Source organism: Vombatus ursinus, unplaced genomic scaffold (assembly GCF_900497805.2).
Source record: "Vombatus ursinus unplaced genomic scaffold, bare-nosed wombat genome assembly UNPS02005197.1, whole genome shotgun sequence".
Lineage (NCBI taxonomy): Eukaryota > Metazoa > Chordata > Mammalia > Diprotodontia > Vombatidae > Vombatus > Vombatus ursinus.
The window spans coordinates 840,195-860,423 of NW_020944975.1; the positions used below are offsets into that span (position 1 = coordinate 840,195).

Sequence of the window (20,229 nt, forward strand, 5' to 3'; positions counted from 1 at the left end):
TTGGTGGGTAGACTAGCTGTATCTCCTGAAGGAGTTGCAATCCTTTTCTCGATAGATGGTCCTGGGACTACTGTCCCAGGGGCAAACTGGCTCCAGTCCCTTAAGTTGACATGACCCCCTTCTGTCTTCCCTCCACCCCCAATAAAGAGACGGCTGAGGCATAAGGGGAGAACACACACTAAGTTTTATTTAGGGGTGGGATGGGTATTTACATGGGGGGGGTGAGGGGTATTGTCACATAGAATTTGGGGTATGGGCAAAAAGGCAGACCGAACAGACTGGCCCCTCCCTTGCCCCTGCCCCAGAAAAGAGGGAGCAGCCAGGGCCCAGGAAGACCCGTTTGTGGGAGGTGGTAGAGGGAAATAGGATGGAAACAGGGTACAGAGTCCCCGGGCTGAGGGGCTCAGAGATTTGTAAACATTAACCACTCTCAGAAGGGGGGGGGGGGTGGGGGTTCCCTCCCTCCAGCTTCCTCACAGGGTTAAGGCCACTCCAGGCTCAAGGGTCCCCTAAGTTCAAAGTCTCTTCAGCTGGGGGAGGGAAGGGGAAGACACAAGGACGGGGATAATCAGCCTCCCTACACACACTGGTGGCAGGGGGGTGGTTACATTCAGTCACAATAGTAGCCCTCCCCCACCTCTAATGCCACTAAATACTGGCAGAAGGGGGGCAGGGAGTGAAGGGAAGGGGGAGTCAGGGAGGCCAGCAGCAACCAAAAAAAAAAAAAACACATTTCCCCCCCATCCCCATTATTGCTTTAGAGAGTATTACACAGACACTAACACTGTTGAAGAAGCCAAGGGGAAGCAAGTAGGGGAGCCTCCCCCACCCAAGGCCATGACCAACTCTGAACCAGTTGCCACTTTGGTGCAAAAATAAAATAAAAAAATATGGGATCCAAGGGGGTAATGTTGCTCTTCCCCCTCCCCTCCTCCCCCAGGGTAGGGGAACAAGTACATTCATGAGGGGGAGGTAGAGGCAGAACCCTAGCCTAATACTGTGCACTCTGGGGGGTTGAGAGCAGTGTGGATAATGTTAGGGAGACAATGTAAGAAACCCAGATGGATACTGATTAGATGATAAAAGAAAAAAGAAACAAATCCCAACCTACCCTTATACAAGACAGACAGACATGTCTTGATACCCTCCCGCCCTCCCCCATCACAGTATTTGTAAAAGGGAGAGGGGAGTAGAGAGAGACCATTTGTTCCTCTCCAATTTGGTCAAATTTAAGTTGTGTGAAGCACACCCTTCCCCCCACCCCCAAAACCCCTTCTCCAAGCTGCCTTTCCCTGTGTTCCTAGTCTTCTACCTCAAAGGGAGGGCAGCTACTGGAGAGGGCTGTCCACTTCCTATTCCTTCTGCCAAAAACTGAGGAGTAGGGCACAGGGCATAGGTGCCATATCCCAAAAAATACATTCATATGGGGGACTGGGGAACTGGGTTACCCAGCATTAGTCCCTCCCCCCACCCCCCAAACGGCAGAGATGGAAGAAAGCCCCTCAACTTGGGTCACTGCTTCTTGCTCCCTTAATAGGGCTAACACTGACACAAGGCCCCATTCCTACTTACCCAGCCAAGGGGAACAGGCTGGTGGGCCCATCAGATTTGTGCAACTTACCCCTAAAGCAGCAGAGCAGGGATGGCTTCCTCAGTCCCTGCCCCCCAGAAACATCAGCAACAATCACAGGAACCACCCCAAGCAGTTCACAGCGGGTCCAACAGAGTCAAAGGAGACCCTACTGTGCAAACTGTTCTTGCCCAAGCTTCCAGTTACACAGAGGGCTGGTGTATGGGGTGGCAAAGGCTAAGTGCAGCCTAGGGGAGGAGGAACATGGACTAGGCAGGTCCCTGGGCCTTAGTTCCCTTATCACCCCCAAAAAACAGTGTTTTGTTTTGTTTTTTAAATCAGAACCCACCCTCCCCTCTCATCATTTTTTAGAAAAGGGACCCTTGGGACTCCACTGCCACCCCCATCAGATCCCAAACCCATCAACTCCCAAAGGGGAGAAAGGGTACTGGGAGGGGAGGGGAAAGTCTTGTTTTTTTTTTGTTGGCTTTTTTTTTTTTAACATTTTCTTCAGGTTTTAATAAAAAAAAATCCCCCTCCCCCCAGCCCCCCCCAATCTGTAAAGTGCCTCGTGGTGGGTGAGTTAAGGTGCATCATGTGGTTTGTAACAAGTGCTGAGGACTCTGCCTCTTTTTCCTCCAGCTTCTGCCTTCCCCCTATCCAGGGGGAACCTGGCCAGGCTCAGGGTCCCAGGTATCCAAGCCACCTCCTTCCCCCCCTCAGGTGGGGCTGGGGGGCTGGCTGTTCAGTAGTCCTCCACACTCTCGATCTCACTGGGGGATCCATGCAGGGAGTAGCCTGGGGCCAGGGAGTAAGGGATTTGAAAATAAACTCAGTATTCTCTCAGACTGTCACCAACTTGTTCCATTGCTCCTACAGCTCTCACACATACTGCACCCCCTCCCCAACCCAGTTTTGGCTCCACAGGAGGGGATCCTCAACCATCATACCTACCCAGGATGCTGGGGTCTGCATGCAGCATCAGTGCTCTCCTCTTAGCTTTGCTGCCCTCTCCGGGGCCCAGCTTCGTGTTATGATTGGTCTGGAAAGCAGCTTGTAGGGAGCTTGTACTGAGCCATGCCTCCTGTAAAGACAAAGGATGATCAGAAGAAAAGCTGAGAGACATCAATTCCATTATTTTATAACCAGAGCAAAGAGCACTGGTCCCCCACTGGTCATGGTTTAGTCCCTGTGGACCCCCACCTGCTGCTGCTGCTGCTGCTGCTGCCGTTGCTGACTAGCCTTATTCTTGGCCCTCCGCTCTAAAAATTGTTTGGCAAACTCTTTGGCTTCCAACGTGTCCCCTAGACAGGACCGGATGTAATCGTGGACATCATAAGGGGATTCCACCTCTTTCAGGATCGCCACAGCCATGGGCACTGTAGGGGTTTGTGGGAAATATCAGGGACCACCTGAGTATGGTTATACAGGTCCCTGGCTCTCCCACTGTGCCCTGTCCATACCATCTAGGCTCCCAGTGGTGCTCAGTGTGTGAAGCATCTGTTCACACCACTGGGTGAAGCCATCCTGGGGCTTAGGAATGCCCTGCAACAGCTTCAGCAACTTCTCTTCCTCATCTGTCTTCTTTCGCCCAGGTCGGCCAGAAGGGTGGCCATAGGAATCACTGTGTCAGAAGAACAGAGTGAAGTCAGGGCTCAGAGCTGACCCTGCCCCATCCTTTACCCTGCTGCTTCCCTGCCCTCCTTCCTCCCAGACTAAATCAGGCCCCACACCCACCTGAGCAAAGGACTGCTTCGGCTGTTCTTGAGGCCCAGGCTCCTGGCCAGGTTGCTGCTGCCCTTGAGTGTTTCCTCCCAGAGCCCCAGACTTCCACTGCCCCCGCTCTTCTCTAGCCCACCCCATAGGGGTCCTGCCTCTGCCACCCACTGGGATAGAGGAGCGCTGCCCAGGCCCCCATGCTGCAGAAACACAGAGAGTAGGGAAAGTCAGATTAGTAAGAACAATAGGATAGGAAGGCTTTCTAGAACAGCTGCCAAGAGAGTTGGGTGGGAGAAACCTATTTTTGGTATTTGGATGGGGATGGGGAAGGGGAGGCAGGAGGTAAAGGGCACATATTTACAAAAAACAAAAAAAAGGAAGATCTTAAAAATTAAACTGGGCTTTAGAATAAGAGGAAGGGGGCAGCTAAGTGGCACAGTGGATAAAGCACTGGCCCTGGAGTCAGGAGGACCTGAGTTCAAATAGGGTCTCAGACACTTACTAGCTGTGTGACCCCAGGCAAGTCACTTAATCCCAACTGCCTCCAAAACAAAACAAATAGAATAATAAAGGGGGGGGTGTTGCGATGAGCACTTGGGTGTCCCTCTACTTCTAGATGTACTCTGCTTCCCATCAAGCTCTAGGTCACCCTTGGAAGCTGAAGGCAATAGCGAAGATGGTTCCCCTCAGGTTCTAAGGTATCACTCTCATATATGGTATAGATGAGATGGGGTGGAAAAGACAGCGAAAGAAGATGAGGGGACCTCAAAGGAGGGGTTATGTTCAGATTGTTCAGATCTGGCTCTGGCTTACCGCCCGCTGGGTTGGGGCTTGGGCTCGAGGAGGCTCTCGATGTTGCTGCTTGTGCAACTGCCGGTCACCCTCCAGCTGTAGCTCCAACAGGGTTTTCATTGAGAGGCCTTGCTTTGCCAGGCCAGCCCAGAGTGGAGGAGGGGAGCCTGGGGATGGAGGCACTGCCTGCTGCTGCTGCTGCAACAGCTTTAAGAGTAGTTCCTGCTGCCGAACCTGGGAAGAAACACATGTTTAAGTCAAGGAGGTTTTGCTAAGTCAAAAGTAGGGGATCTGACTAAACAGGGATTAAGGTCCCTTTGTAACTCTTAAGAACGGATGAAGCTGAAGCTCCTGACAGCAAATTCTTTAGTCTTAGGAAGGAGCTGCCCCCCTTACATTCCCTACCTGCTTGCGCCGATACAGCTCCTCCTCCTCCTGCCTCCGTTTCTGTTCCTCCTGCTGCTGCCTCCGCTTTTCTTCCCGGCGTTTCCGTTCCTCCTCCTCTCGTTTTGCCCTGAGTTCCACGTCTCTCCGCTCCTGGAGCTGAGAAGGAAAACAGCATACAGAGCCCAGTCCTCTGGCCCTTGCGTCAATCCCACCCGTATGTTCAGTCTTAAAGTGACTCACTTTGTGTTGCAGCTGGAGTTGTTCTAGAATTGGACCCTGAGTCGAAGAGTTAATTGGTATGTCCCACAAACTGGCCTCACCACCTGAAAAGAGGCAAGGGAAGAGAAAAGAGTCATTTTCAAAGAGAGATCTTTTTATCCTGCAGGCCTTTTGCTCAGAAAAGGGATGCTTATCAGAGGAATGGGGTTAGGTCAGGTCTCTGAGGTTGGTGAGGTTGATGGATGTTACTCTAGGTGAAGGGGAATCAACTGCTTCCCGGCTTTCCAGCAAGGAATGGGAAGGAAGGTAAATTTTGAGTGAGGCTCCTTTTTGATATGAAAGTGGATACTTTTTAGATGGAGGTAGAACGGTAGAACAGCAGAGGAGAGGTAGGAAAGGACTCAGATGGCCTTGTCTGGTCACATACAAACCTGACTGTGATGAAGCTGAGGTATGCAAATCCCAGAGGGTGCCCGAGTCTGGCACCGACAAGGAACGGTTTATCGTTGGAAGGAGGTTCTGGTCCCCACCTCTGAGAAGGAATAGGTCTGATTTAGGACCCTAATCTTATTCCTAAATATGACCCTTCCTTTCACATTCTGGGGACGGGAGAAGGGAGAAAGATCTCATGTCCCGGTTATACCTGGGTTTGAGAGCCTGTAGCTGCTGCAGAAACACAGTGAGCTGTTGCTGCTGCTGAGGCGTCAGGTCTCCCATAGCTGCCTTTTGCTGGAGTGCACACTGTGGGAACTGGCGGCTGGGTAGTATGCAGGACAGTCAATTTCTAATCCTTGTGGCAGGACTTCAAATCTATGTTCCACAGAGCTGAGGGAAGGGACCCCCTACCTCTGCCCACCCACCTCAGGACTACCTGTTGATGAGCTGAAGGAATTGCTGGTGCTGCAGCTGCTGGTACAGTGCAGCTGTTGCTAACTCCTGTTGCTTCTTCAGTCGCTCCTGATCCATGTTTCCCTGAGAGATGGACAGAGACCGAAACATAGAGGCAACAAGGCTCAATGCGGTGGGAAGAAGAGAGCACTAGAGACCATGGGAAAGCACTCCAGAAGAAACACTCTTCCTCTCTTTCCAAGGAACCCCTAACCTTCTCACTTCCTATCTCCTAACCAGAATTTTCCTGGGTCTTTCCTGTCACCCGTCATGAGGTATCTTTCTCATACAGACTCTAGTGCCCTGGGCAGTATATTAAGTGTGCTTACCAGCAGTGGGGGAGGTGAGGGTCCTGGGGCAAAGGGCACACGCCCCCACATCTTGATAACTTCACCCAAAGGCTGGAAACCTTCGTCACAGCCCCGTTTCACCAACAATGCCATGGAGAAATAGCCAGCTTGGAACCATTCTGCCATCTCCTGTGTTGTGAAGGGACCTAGACCAGAGAGAAAACACTGAGATGAAGAGAAACTAAGCACATGGACGTCCTTTCTCCAACCTCTAAACTCCCTCACCCTCTGAAATACCCTGAATCTCCCCCTGTGGGTCTTTATAGAACCACTTTCGGGCAGCCCCATGGCTGAGTGGAAGAGCAGCAGCAGCAGCTGAGAGTCGAAGTCCTTGGCCCTGCATGGCAGCTGTGAACTGTTCCTCCTCTAGGGAGCTCTCCTGCAGTGACGCTACCAGCTTTTCCGCCTCCTAAGACCCCAGGGAGGAAAAACATGGGGTTAACAGCTGAGGCCAGAGCAGGATGAGGGGCAAAAAGGTGGAAACGGCCAGTCAGAGTTAGGGACATGCCAAACTGAAAGTGGGCAAAGGTAAGACCTATGGGCTAGGGAGTCCTCAAGCAGCCCCTTCATCACCTGCTGCAGATGTTTCATGCCCTCATCATCTTCTGTGTCTCCAGGAGAACCAGGTGGTAAACCAGCCTCAGGGTTCACTCTAGTTTCATCCCCTAAGAAAGGACAACGGGGAAAATAAGGAAGCAGCATATGCCCACACAACTTACCTCCAGCTCTAGAGCAACTGAAACAAAAAACTCTGCTCCACCCCAAGGGTGTTCCCACCAACCCCTAAAATCATTGCCTTCTAATACCTTCAAACACTGGAAGATCCTTCTCAACAGCTTCATCCCCTTCCCCATCAGGTCTCCAGAGAGGATCCAGAGTAGGCAGAGGGGAGGGAGGATGCATTTTCTCCTCTTGGATGGGCAGTGGGCCTGGCTCCATGCCTAAGAGAGAAGTGTCATATGAAAGTACCATAAAAATCATACAACTTGCTAAGATACAAAGAGAGGGAACATGGTCCCTGCACATAAATAGCTTAAAGGTGATGAAAATGAAGCCAGAGAAATCATCATCTTTTGCCCAGGGCTACACAACTATTCAGTGGAAGAAGATGGACTTCTGATTGGCATCCAGTATTACTTCTATCACTGGAAGTGTGGCCCCACCCCACTGGTGATCAGATAGTCAGTCTGATCCCATCCCTTTCAGTAAACCCATCACAGTATCTTATCTTATTCCCTAGCCTTTCAAGTTCCACATCTTCTCCATTCCATTCTTCAGTATCACCTGACTCAGTTCCCTCTCCATTCTGCCCATCCAACTTCTCCTCTTCCTCTTCTTCTACACCCTGGAAGTCAAGCTCTTGTTCCTCAGGGATTGGCTCCTTGGGACCCTTCTGTACCATTTATTTTGGGGGAGGAAGGATGAAGAATAAGAAGACCTAGTCATGGTAGAGGTTACTACCAGTTCTCCCAGCCCAATCTTTCCCAATCTTTCTCTTAATATACCTTAAGGGGCAAGAAGGCCCCAGATGAGTCAAAGGTGCCCATTTCCTCATCTTCATCCTCCAGACACCACTCAGGGAGTCCATCCTTGTCATCATCAAAGCCATCAGGACCCCGAGACCTCCGGGGGTGGGAGCCTCCCCCACCCCGCCCCTCTTCCTCGACACCCCCACCCCGCTCCCCTCTCAACTCAAACTCAAATTTTCTTCTCCTCTCCCCATGCTCCCGCCAGCCAGCAGATCGGGGTCCACCATCTGAGGAACAAAAGGAGGTAAAGGATCAGTATCTGAACTCTATAGTTCTGATTAACCCCAATAATCTTGGAAAAAATGTTGAAGTCCAATTAGATACTTCCTCATCTCAGGATTTTCTACAGTTCCCTCTTCTCTGCCTTAGGACTCTAAAACAGCAGGGATTTCTCCTTAACCTCCATGCCATTTTTCCCCATCCCCTCACCAGGACTGGTGGAACGCCATCGATCTCCATCTCGACGAGGACCTGCCCCAAGTCGCCAGCTGCCCTCATCTTCCTCTTCTTGGTCCTCCCGCAGAGAACGCCAATTCTCACTGTCTGAGCGGGCATGTTCCTTCCGGGGTCCTGATCCTCCCTCCTCAAACCCAGAACGTACTGGGAATAGTGGAAAGAATTATTAAAAAGATTAGGGTGGGGAGGGGTGTATGGAAGACCCTTTAATATGAACCTTACTAGAAAATGAGGCATTCATTGATTGCACACTGATTCCCAAAGCTTCTTTCAAGAGGAGTCCCCAATCCTCTTCCCTCCCAGGCTTAACCCAACTGTACTCCTTCCACATCCTCTGTACCTCCATCTCTCCTTGTTGACTTCTCAAACCGCCTCTCGCCTCTGTAAGAGGTAAAGTAGTGGAAAAGATGTCAGGTCAAACAAAAAAAAAAATCCCTATTACCCTGAACTGTATAAAGTTCTACAGACCCCTAGCCATTTTGTAATAAGAAAGCAGGAGGGGACAAAGGGCAGCTAGAGAAAGAAGCCTAGGTGAAAGGAACATTTGAGACTTAAAACAGAATCTGAATGGGAGGGGGGGTGGGAAAGGGGGGGAGGGTGGAGAAGAAAGTATGAATAAAACACAGGACCAGAAGTGAATTTAACAAAGGGTCCAAAAAGATACAGGAAAAATAATAGGCTTTCCAGCGACCTTACCTCTCTGCCCAACTTATTCTCTGTCTATATATTCCTCCCTTTTCTCAGCCCATACCTATCATCCCAACTCTGGCTGCGCTGGATCTCCCGAGGACTGCGTCCAAAAGCTCCATCTCCTTCTTCAATGCTTCTTTGGTAAAAGCCACTATCACCTCTGCCTCGGCCTGGAAAAAGAAAAGCTAGACACCATAAACTGGTTGGCAGAGGAACCTACCAGACTCCACTATTAGGAATCCTTAGAATCAATTGACCCACTTCCATCACCCTACAGAAATCCCAGTAAACCCCTACTACCTCGGCTCCTCGTGCTGCCTCTGCCACGAGAGATACCACCTGGGGGGGGGCCAGCCCCCTTCCCCATCAGCCTCAGCACAGCCACACTGTTCACTGACAGGGAGAAGTTTCTCTGAGGAAGGAGCCAATGTTGGGAATGAGAACCCAGGGTAACCTGCTTCCCCAACACCTGGCTCTCTCCAATTCCACCCTAATACCCCACCCTCAGAAGTCATTCCCCCTCCCCAAAACCAGGTATCTGACTTTCCTGTTCATTTACTTTCTAAAACATAGTTATCTAGTTCTTAAGCCCACCTGCTCTTCTTCTGTCAGAGGCTCCAATGCCAATGGCTGCAGTGGTTCCTCTTGTAACACTGCAGCAAATTCTTTGTCCTGCAATTCATCTGGAATCTGCTAGTCCCAGAAGTAGAAAAACTGAGACACTACATATCCCCACACACTTCCCTAATGAGGTACACACGCTATAGAACAAAATAGTTTCTCTCGGTAGACTTTCTTTTGGGGAAGCCTACCCACCTTATTCTCCTTGATATAGAGTGCCAGCATCTCCTCACGCCCATAACGATACTCAGCCAGCTTATATTTAGGCATGGCAGGGGAAGAAGGTGGGGAGATCACAGTACTCCCACTTGACAGTGCCCGAAGCCTAAGGCAGAGTAGGTAAGCACATGTAAGGTCATAGAAATCCCTCCCTTCTCCCCATGGTTCTTCTACCCTCACAGAATAGGTCCCAACTTACCACTCTGGCCCAAAGTTGAGAGTTTCTGCTGCCATTGTGAAGCTGCTTGAGTTTCCTGAAGGCTGGAAGCTGGGAGGAGATGGGGAGAGTGTGACAGGAAGGTAGAGGCTTGACACTTGATATCCAAACACTTAAATGGAAACAAGGAAGGAAGATGGTGCACTGGGGAACAAGAAATCAGAGAAAGGGATCAATCAAGGGCACCAGAGTCTGGGAATAAAATTAGAGGCTGCTTTAGAATACCTGGATTATAGACAGTTGTGCAGGGCCATTCACAACATAAGATGGCCAGAGACAAACCAATCTAGGAGGATAACCTGAAGGTGGAAAAAAAGGGACAAGTTCAATAAATCTGATCATTTTTTCCTCTCTGGGCCCTGAATGGGACCTCTCTGGAGATACCAGGTTAGGTTCTTGGTCCTTCACTCCGAACCACAGCTTACCTGGCAATCTGTCCCCCAGGTACCTGGGGACAGGGAATAGAGGAGATGGCTCTCTTCAGGCAGAGGCTGGTATAAGGGGTTGAGCCAGGGGTCACCAGTTATCAGATACGGTCCTTAATATAATGGTGACCAGGGGCCCTTCACATCTGGGAAAGTTCCTTAAGAGGGGATGAAGAAGAAAAGATGCTCTTGACTTTTCAGTCACCACAATTTCACAGACCATTTCAAAACCTACTTTTGCCCAGAGTACAGATTATTGCCTACATTAAAAACTTAGGAGCCGTTTATCCAGTGTGTGGATTACCCAAGCCCCTAGTTTTTCCATCCCTCTCTCCCATTACATACTGCCAAATGACCAGCATCCCTACAGAGGAAGGTAGAGTAAGGACAGGATGAAAAATTACTTCATAAGCCACTCTGTGAAAGGCTCAGTTGGGGAAGGGGGAGAGTCTAGACCAGGAGTTCTTAACCTGGGGTACAAGGATAGATTTCAGGCAATATGTGAACTTGGAACTGTTAATATTTTGATAATGATTTCAATATAATTGGTTTCTTTTGTAATCCTATGTATTTATCACACACATTTAAAAACGTTATTCTGAGAAGGGGTCCATAGGGCTTAACCAGCCAAAGTGTTCCATGATTAAGGACTCGTATTCTGGATAAACTAAATCCAGACATAATCAGAGAAGAGTTGGCTGTATATAGACACAATATGATGGAAAATAGAGGAGAAACCTGTTCTCATGATAAACAGGACACTTGAAGGAAAGGGACCAAGAATAGGAAGAAGCACAGAGAAGGGAGGCTCCTTAAAGGGTATTGATAGGAATTATTGATAGGAATTCTGGTAGACACAGGGCAAGTGTCTTTTTTTCTTTGTTTGTTTGTTTATATTTGAATCCCTAGCACTTAGTGCAGTGTCTGGTACATAGCGTTTAATAAATGCTTGTTGCAAGTTCTGGAAAGAATCAAGTTCTGAATTAACTGAGATGGAAAAGTTCAGAAGGGCATTCAAAGGTAAGATGTAAGTTATCTGACAGGAATGGACCACTGAGCCACTCTCCAAAGCTTCCCTTCCTCCCCCAGGGAGAGGAAGAAAAAGTTGAGAAGTAGTTACTGGGTAGAAACTTCTTTTGCTTGGAGAAATAGGAATTAAAGGAGAGAAACTGAAGGCTTTTATGCCACTGGAGAGAAAGAATAAGGTATAAGATCTGTGCATCTAAAAAGTAAAAGATGAGAAGATGGGAAGGAAGAAGAAGAGAATATATGAAAAAATTCTCACAAGTGTAATTAGGGAGTCAGGGAAAACAGGTAAAGCTGTCTTCATTTCCTCTGTTATTGGACTATTCCAATGCACATGTACTGTTGTCAGATTTTCCTTTTCAAGAAATAAAGACTAATAAGAAAAAATTCACCAATCAGCACCTGAAAGAGACCCTACAAGGAAAACTTATAGGAATATCATAGCTAGATTATGAAATCCCCAGCCTAAGGAGAAAATATTACAAGCAACAAAACAAGAAAAAAACCAATTCAAATATGACAAAGCCACAATTAGAATCACACAAGATCTAGCAGTAGCTGTACTAAAAGACCCAAGGTCTTGGAACACTATACATCGAAAAGCAAAAGAAATGGGGTTACGGCTGAAAGTCATACCCAGCAAAGTTAAGCATAATCTTGGATGAATAAAAAAATGGACATTTAATGAACTGCCAGACTTTCAGACTGTGTTGCAAAAAGACCTGAAATCAATAGAAAATCTGACATACAATATCCAAGAGAAATGCAAGGTAAACATCAAAGACTAATTACAAGGGACTCAATAAGGACAGACTTCTTTTTATACGAGGAAATATAAATCATATGTCTAAGACTGAGAGGCAGACAGAGAAAGAAACAGAGAGTGAGAGAGCGAGAGCGAGCGAGTGCCAAGATCATAAAGATCTTTAAATGACAGAATGATTATTTTATATTTTATCCTATGATAGGGAGCTACTGAAGACTTGTGTACATGCTGGGGGGAGTGTCACATGGTTAGATCTGTGTTTTAGGAATATCAAGTTGGAAGCTGGCCTAGAAAAAAGGAGAGACTGGGAACCCTCACAATAGTTCAGGGGAAAACTGATGAAGGCATAAGCTAGGGTCAAAGCTGTGTGAGTATAGACAAGGGAATGGATAGGAGAAATATTGGGAGGCTGGCTAAATAAGATGTGGCAAATTGATTGATATGAGGACTGAGGAAGAGAAGAATAACTCCAAAGTTGTAAACCTGGGTGACTAGAAGGAAGGTGGTGCCATTAACAAGAATGTGTAAGTTTAGAGGAAGTATGGATTTTCAGATGGGAAATATGAAATAAGTTATTTTTCGAACATGTTGAATTTGAGGTGCCTCCAAGACAACCAAGTAGAGATATTCAGCAGGCAGCTGGTAATATAGGACAGGAGTTCAAGAGCAAGATTATGACTGGATATGAAATCTGGGAGCTGTCTGTTTAACTGAAGCAAAATTGAACCCATGGAAGCTGATGAAATCACAAAGGAAGACAACATATAGAGAAAGAGTCCTAAATTCACAATGGTTCAGTTTTCCCATCTGCAGTAATGGAGAAGCACTGTACACTGGATGAAGAAATTGTGATAGGAGGATCCTCGGGAAAAGAATAGTTTTTTAAATTTAGATGTCCTATCCCAGTACACAGTTGTTGCTTAAAATGTGTGCTGAGATGAACTGAAGGAAGCAGAGCAAGGGAAGGGTGGGAGAAAGAAAGACAGAATGTTAGGGAACTAAGGATCAAATGTCCTAAAATTTTGTCAGATTCAAGGTAATAGGAAGAGAATCACATATAGTTTAGCTTTCTTTTCTTCTCCTGGAACTTAATGACCATATTCTTCACTTCTCCCAACTTCTCTTTATCCTTGAGACTCATTCCCCTTCTCTCTCACACACACACACACACACACACAAGAGCAGGGTCTCATTTTGAATTTTCTTCTCTATGAATACAGGAGGAAGACCAAGAAAATAGGACAATGGTAAATGAACCAATCAGTCTGAGCTAGTGTCAGGTCTGCCAGGACTGCTCTTACCAGGAAACAGGAAGGAAAAGAAAGATGGAGGTGGGAATTAAGTGTCTATTTAGCACAAGTTCTATGTCAATGCCTCATCACAGTATGAATACCATGGTGTTCTTGAAAACCATGCCAACAAAGCACCAGCTCTGTCAGACTGTATGTATTGTCTGAGGGCAAGACTGGCTAAGTGGCAGAGGTTCACCACTAGGTCGACCACAAGTGATATTTTTTTGGCCACAGGAACTTTTGAAAATAACTAAATCACAAAGGAGATTAAAATCTTCATTGGTGGAGGATGGACTCAAACCATTACGATTCTAGATCCTTGAAATACTTTCTTCCCAATACTCTAAACTTAGCTCTAATTATAAGTGGTTGACAGAAAAATCTCACTCAAATCTCTAATATCCAGAGTAGCTGTCTCTGCTTGGGTCTTCAAGATTCCCCCTATTTCAAAAAGACTAGACCTTTCTCCTATCCTGTTGAAAAGTTTCTCTGCGGCTTAGAAAAGGACATAGTCTGGGGGGGGGGGGGCGCAAGCATCTCTGTCCCCTAACTCTTATTTCCTGAAACCATCAATATAATTTACATTTGTACAGTGCTGAAGCGCTTTCACATCCTTTCATTTTGTTTGAGCTCTTCCACTGATTTCCTCCAAGTTGATGGGATCTGAATGAATTAAAAATATTTATTAGTTGCTTACCACGTGCAAAACACTGTGCTAAGAGATAGTTGTTGCTCCCTAAAACAAGGATTCCTGTCCCCAGATACAGGCTGAAGAGGACTTTATATCACCTGCAACTCTTCTTTCACCATCCCTAATTCCTTGGGATATTTTAGTTTCTGAAATTTTATCTGCTGGATTGCTGTTCCTCACTTTACTTCCAAGATCTGACAAGGGTTCAATGCACCACTTAAAAATTCTCCCCAATCCCTTCCTTCCCAGTTACTTACATTTTTATATTATTATTTCTAGGAATTCCCAGGTACAAAAAATTTTAGTATATAACCTGAGTAACAGTCACAGGGTTAAAATCCAAGAATCCAGTTTCCCTAATGATTCAAAGTCCATCAGTTCCCACAATCTCTCAGGTAGCCCAAACTTGATTCTCCAGTCTAATCACCAACAAGTACCCTGAAGACCCTGATTTCTCAGCTGAACCTGGCTCCAATGTGACGTGATTAAACATAACCAAACACTACCAGAGCAATCCCTCCAAACATTTCTCAACCTATGCATACTTGCATAAATCAAAATGATACCTAGACAGGTGGCTTATTCTGAAAGAAAAACAAGAGCTGGGGTATTAGGTCTGATTGTAATTCAGGTAAAGGGTAATAGTGGCAGAGGAACCATGTTCACAGAATCACATGAACTTTAGAAATAATTTCTTCCTGTACTCTCATGATACAGATGACAAAACTGAGGCCCAGAGATATTAAGTGACTTACCTAAAGTAACACAAATAGAAATTAGCACAGCTAAGATTCAGTTATACTATACCAAGTTATTGCTGTTTATCTGAAAAGATCTAACACCTCTAGCAGAAGAAAATGCTGATGAATGAATAGGAGAGCAGACATAAACTGCCAGGGATGATGAGGTTGAGATGATCTTTAAGTTAGGATCTCTTTATGAGGACTAAATAAATAGCAATTTGGGAGGGGATTCTTTTGACAGAAATTCAAATAATTTACTGAGATAGTCTCTAGAGATGGTCTTGCTTCCTAAATCTTTTTCTGCTATCTAAATGTGGGCTATTATAAGTATTACGTGACCAGCACTATGAAAGCAGAATCCTCGAATTTCTGGGAACTCTGCAGAAAGGCTGAAGTTCTGAGAAGAATGGGGTTCATGAAGGTGCCTATTCTGTTTGTCACTACCAGACAAGAAATTTTACGGGAAAAACAAAACAAACACTATAAAGGCAGGCAGAGTCGTGGGCTTGGAATCAGTGAAACCTAGTTCAAGATGAGGAGGTTAGACTTCGCAAACTCTAAGGTCTCTTCCAGCTCTAAACCTAGGATCTTATGACCTAGAGTAGAAAAGTGTGGGTTATGACTTTGTGTAGAGATATATTTCTTTGTGAAAACCGTCAGAGCTATTGTGGAAATGGGATGAGTATATTGTTTTGGTGGGGAGCTTCAATTTGGGGTGATTTGTTGATAGGGAAATAATTTCCACGTTAAAAATAAAGACTCACAATGTCAAAGCTAGAATTGGGATCACTATGGTCCAGCCCCCTTATTTCACTGGAGAAGAAACAGGGGTACAATGGGAAGGGGGGTATTCTGGGGAGGGGGGGGATAGATCTATGTGGAGAGGACCCCGGGCAGCACACAGCTCACCCCTCGGTGAGATTCGGGGCCTTCCCCCAAGGGGCCCAGAAAGGCTGCGGGTCCGGGGTCACTCTGGCGGCCACGCAGGGCGGGGGTGGGGTGACTGGAGGGCAGCCCCGGATGGGGCAGGGTCTCCGGCCGAGGCAGCCGGGATGCTGCCGGAGCCCCGCGCGGCTGGGCGTCCGGCAGGAGATGCAGGAGGGGCCTGGCCCGCCCAGTCCCGCCCTCAGGGGAAGAGGGGTTGGCCCTAGCGGGGAGGGGGTAGCGAGCCTCGTTACGGCCTGCCGCCCCTCCAGCCTCCTGGGTCCCTAGAGTGGCTGCTGGGGTTAGGGGAGGGCTGGGGGTGGGGACGCCGGCCCGTAGGCCCCAGGCGCCCCCCGGCAGAGCTGGGGGGCTGGGCTGAATGGGACGGACGCGCTCCTTACCGCTGGTGGGCGGGCGGGCGATCCCGGGCAGGCTGCGCCAGGCTCGGGCTCCAGTTCCGGGGCGTTGGTGGCACGAGGCTAGGGCGCGCGGCAGACTGGCCGGCGAGGGGGGAGGGGGGAGACGAAGGGGGGGCGGCGCGCGCTGGCGCTCCCGCTGCAGCCGCTCCTCAGTGTTTGTGTTTGTAGCAAGATGGCTGCCCGCCTTGAGCCACGTGACGAGGGAACGCTCCGCGCCCAACCCCCCCCGTCCCCCCCAACAACTACCCCCCCCCCCCCCCCCCCGGGCCCCGCTCCACACATACAGATCCACGCGGGCGGGCAGACACACGCACACACCACACACTCACACACCTTCGCAAGGGGGCTCCAGTAGGCGCGCGGAACAGCACCTACCGATCTGCACGTGATCGGGGAGCCCAGCCTGGCGCGTCACGTGACCCGGACCCAGTTGGGATGGGTTGTTTGGTTGTTTTATACCGCCCTCTCCTCCTCCCCTCCTACTACTCCCCCAATTAAGTGCGCCAGCTCCCCCAGCACCTGACAGGCGGCCCGCCCTGCTGCTCCGAACGGACGGACGGAATGACGGACGTACGTCAGGGCGCCTCATGGCGTCATCGAACCTCGAACATTAGCAGTCAAGCTGCGTCTCTCCTCCCGGGGATCCGAGTTAGCTGGGCGACGTGCGAGTCGGATCCACGAGGGTCGCTTGCAAGCAGACACACAAAAGAGGAGTGAGACCCTAGACCCTGCCGGGGTACACACAGCCCGAGGCAACGTGGGACGGGGGAGTGGGAGTGCGCCTCTCCCCGAGTTATTATCGTGAGGCTAACATGAGATCATGCATGTGAAAGGAACTTTTAAACACTGCGAAGAGTATCAACAACAGTAATAATAATAGCATCTGTGTAGCGCTTCAAGGTGTGGAAAGCGCTTTACAAATATCTTATTGATACAGCAACCATGGGAGGTAGGTTCTACTACTATCCCCATTTTAGAGGGGGAAAGTTGGCAGGTAGAGGTTTAGCCCAGGGTCACATAGCTAGTAAGTGTTTGACTGTGGTTTTGAATTCAGCTCTTCTTACTTCTGGCCTGTTGCTCTATCCACTTCGACACCTAGCTGCCTCTCTATCATTTCTTCAGTCTACCTTGTTTGTACATCTTGTTTTTGCAAGTTGTTTCCCCCATTAGACTGAAGGTCCTTAAGAGCAAGAACTGTCTTGCCTTTCTTTGTTTCGCTAGAGATTAGCATGGTAATTGGCACATAGTAGGTGTTTAAATGCTAGTTGATTGTCTCAAAAACATTCTTGTCAACTTCATGAACATCATTCTATCTAGTGTGTTGTATTACAAGGGAGCCTTTTTCACAGTCTACTGAATTAGGAGAGTATTCATTCAGTCAACAAGTATTTATTAAGGGCTTACTAATATGCCAGGCGCTGTGCCAAGCACTGGGGACACAAAGAAAAGAAAAAACATGGTCACTGCCCTCAAGGAGCTCACTTAATTTATTAGAATTAATGGAGAAAACATTAAAATAGTTGTACATACAATATACATATATATATATACACATACGTAAATGGAAAGTAATTTCAGAAGGAAGGCACTAGTGGGGTGGGGTTAAGTGGAGTGAAAATTGGGAAGGGCCTCCTGCAGAAAGTAGAATTTGAGCTGTCTTGAAGGAAGCCTGAGAAGTCAGGAGGTAGAGGTGAGGAAGAGCATACTAGGGACTACTAGTGAAAAGTCAGAATTAGGAGATGCAGTGTTCTATGGTAGAAACAGCAAGAAGGACAGTGTTGATGGATCATAGGGTTCATGGCAGGATTGGTTGGCTAGGTGGTTGGATGTTGTCCTTTGTTTTCGAAGAGGACCAAAATGATATCATTATGTTAGAGTCTAGTTACAGTGTGGCCGACTGTGGCTGATTAGACCAGTAGGAACTCAGAATGCTCTACTACAGGTCAGGCACAAATAGTTTATGTGAACATTTGGGGTGGATTCTCTAAATTTGCATATCTCAGGTTTTTTTGAGTTACTTCAATTCTGCTCTGCTTATAGAGCATGGCACTTTCTCTGATGAGGGCACTCCATGCTGGGCAGTCCACTGTGCTAGGGTCTTCTGTGTCACAGAATTGATTCCAAAGTTCTTAAGAGAGACCTTAAGAGTGTCCTTGTATCGCTTTTTCTGACCACCATGTGAGCACTTGCCCTGTATGAGTTCTCCAAAAAATAGTCTTTTTGGCAAGCATACAGTTGGCATTTGAACATGGCCAGCCCATAAGAGTTGTGCTTTCTGCAGTAGAGTTTGAATGCTTGGCAATTTAGTTTGAGAAAGGACCTTAGTGTCTGGTATCTTATCCTGCCAGATGATCTTCAGAGTCTTCCTAAGGCAATTCAAATGGAAGTGACTCAGTTTCCTGGTGTGGCACTGGTATACTCTCCTAGTTTCACAGGCATGCAACAATGAGGTCAGCACAACGGCTCTGTAGACAGTCAGTCTAATACTTCTTTTCTCTCATACTTTCCTTAGGTATGGTATGGGTGATGTCTCTTGATTAATGTGTAAATCGGATTTAAGTGAGGCAGAGTTGCACGAAGTAGTCAGCCTCACTCTCTCTTCCAGAATCATCACAGTCCAGGACAGAGTCAAGATGACTGGTGATGGCTCAAGATGCAGTGGATGACCTTGGCGTCTTTGATGTCTAACTAATCTCTAAGCCCCTCCACATCACCTGCTTCAGCTGCCTTCATGGCCGTTAGAATGAATTGTTCTCATCCACCCATTCCACCAAGAGGAAGACCTGACATGCTTGGGGTAGGCACCCCGTAACTCACTGTCAAGTTTGAAACCCCTCAGTTACCTGGTTTAGTCCGTCTGCTGAAACATTTTAACAGGGTGTGGCCAATGTGCAACAGCTTCTTGAAGTCACAGGTCAAAGTTAAGTGGATCAGGAAAAGAGAGAAAGCAGCCCTGAAAAGGTCTTGGCAGTCCTCCCACCTCCTCATGGAAGGAAGTAAAATGTAAGAAGCAGTTTGTAGGATGCCAAACAGAGGATTTTATATTTGATCCTGGGGGTGATAGGATAGATTTTTCAAAAAAAATTTTTAGTAGAGGGGAAGCTAGGTGGCACAGTGGGTAGAGCACCGGGTCTCGAGTCAGGAAAACCTGAGTTCAAATCCGGCCTCAGACACTTGACACTTACTAGCTGTGTGACCTTGGGCAAGTCATTTAACCCTATTGCCTACAAAAGAAAATAAAATAAAAATTTTTTTAATAGGGGACTAACATAGACCTGGACTTGAGGAAAGTCACCTTGGCCTCTGAGTAGAGGCTAGACTGGAGTGGAGAGAGACTTGAGGCAAAAATACCAACCAGAAGGTTATTGTGATAATCCAGGTGAGAAAGGATGAAGGCTAACACCAGAATGGTGGCTGTGAGTTGAGAGGAAAGATAGAGGAGAGATTTTGTGAAGGCAATAAAGATAAGACTTGGCAACAGATTGGATATGTAGGGAGTGAGGATGACACTAAGGTTTTAAGCTTGGATAATTGTAAGAATAGTGTCTGTCCTCTACAGTAATAGGAAAGATGGGAAGAAAGAAGGGTTTGGGTGTGAGTGGTAGGGAGGAGGATATAATGAGTTCTGTTTTGGACAATAATGTTTGAGATGTTTAAGGGATATCCAGTTGAGAGTCCCAAGGAGTTGGCGATGAAAGACTGGACTTTAGTGGAGAGATTAGGGCTAGATCTATAGATCTGGGGATCATCCAAATAGAGATGATAGTTGAACCCATGGGACTTGATGAGAAGACCAAACAAGGCCCTTCTAGAGGGCCCAGGATATTGCTTTAGGTGACCTTCATGGTTATTGGGCATGACCTGAATGAAGATCCAGCAAAAGGAGACAGGGGCAGCTAGGTGACACAGTGGATAGAGCATTGGGCCTGGATTCAGGAGGACCTGAGTTCAAATTTGGCCTCAGACACTTGACACTTACTAGCTGTGTGACCCTGGGCAAGTTACTTAACCTCATTTCCTAACCAAAAAAACACAAAAAGGAGATTCAGACAGGTCAGACAGATGGAGGAAATCCAAGAGAGAATTGAGTCTGCATACATACATTTGTAGTGGGGGACTAACCAGACATTAATTAAGCACCCATTATGTGCAAGATACTGTTTGTTGGCCTCCAGTCTACTGTCCTTTTTAAAATTAATTTATTCTAAACAGAAAAAGAACATTGTACATGAAACCTCAAATCTTTATTATGAAAAGATTAGAACACTTAGTACAGTGCCTGGCAC

General features: G+C 47.4%; 1 protein-coding gene across 2 annotated transcripts; it reads right to left on the reverse strand.

Moving 5' to 3' along the window:
• Positions 1-165: 165 nt before the first annotated feature.
• Positions 166-16,021, reverse strand: GIGYF1 (GRB10 interacting GYF protein 1). Of its 2 annotated transcripts, XM_027844141.1 has the most exons (28): positions 15,926-15,999; positions 13,750-13,829; positions 10,083-10,240; positions 9,883-9,956; positions 9,640-9,801; positions 9,417-9,546; positions 9,195-9,290; positions 8,901-9,012; positions 8,662-8,770; positions 8,251-8,291; positions 7,884-8,054; positions 7,431-7,681; positions 7,210-7,318; positions 6,732-6,866; positions 6,499-6,590; positions 6,163-6,334; positions 5,905-6,071; positions 5,559-5,659; positions 5,331-5,444; positions 5,119-5,219; positions 4,709-4,791; positions 4,487-4,624; positions 4,103-4,315; positions 3,308-3,489; positions 3,034-3,194; positions 2,774-2,949; positions 2,525-2,654; positions 166-2,368 (listed from the first exon to the last, which is right to left on the reverse strand). In XM_027844141.1, exons 5-28 carry the CDS (start codon positions 9,672-9,674, stop codon positions 2,316-2,318), a joined length of 3,072 nt encoding a protein of 1,023 aa, XP_027699942.1. In that variant the 5' UTR covers positions 9,675-9,801; positions 9,883-9,956; positions 10,083-10,240; positions 13,750-13,829; positions 15,926-15,999; the 3' UTR covers positions 166-2,315. The 2 variants fall into 2 exon arrangements, with proteins under 2 accessions (XP_027699942.1, XP_027699933.1); XM_027844132.1 differs by lacking the exon at positions 13,750-13,829 and having other exon boundaries at positions 15,926-16,021.
• Between the last annotated feature and the right edge of the window lie 4,208 nt (positions 16,022-20,229).

Coding starts and splice junctions, on each gene's coding strand:
- GIGYF1 (XM_027844132.1), bottom strand. CDS start 9,674: ATGGCAGCAGAAACTCTCAACTTTGGGCCAGAGTG. Junction 8,292..8,661: donor AGCCAGAGTTGGGATGATAG/GTATGGGCTGAG, acceptor TACCTCTTACAG/AGGCGAGAGGCGGTTTGAGA. Junction 4,316..4,486: donor AGCTGTATCGGCGCAAGCAG/GTAGGGAATGTA, acceptor GTTTCTTCCCAG/GTTCGGCAGCAGGAACTACT.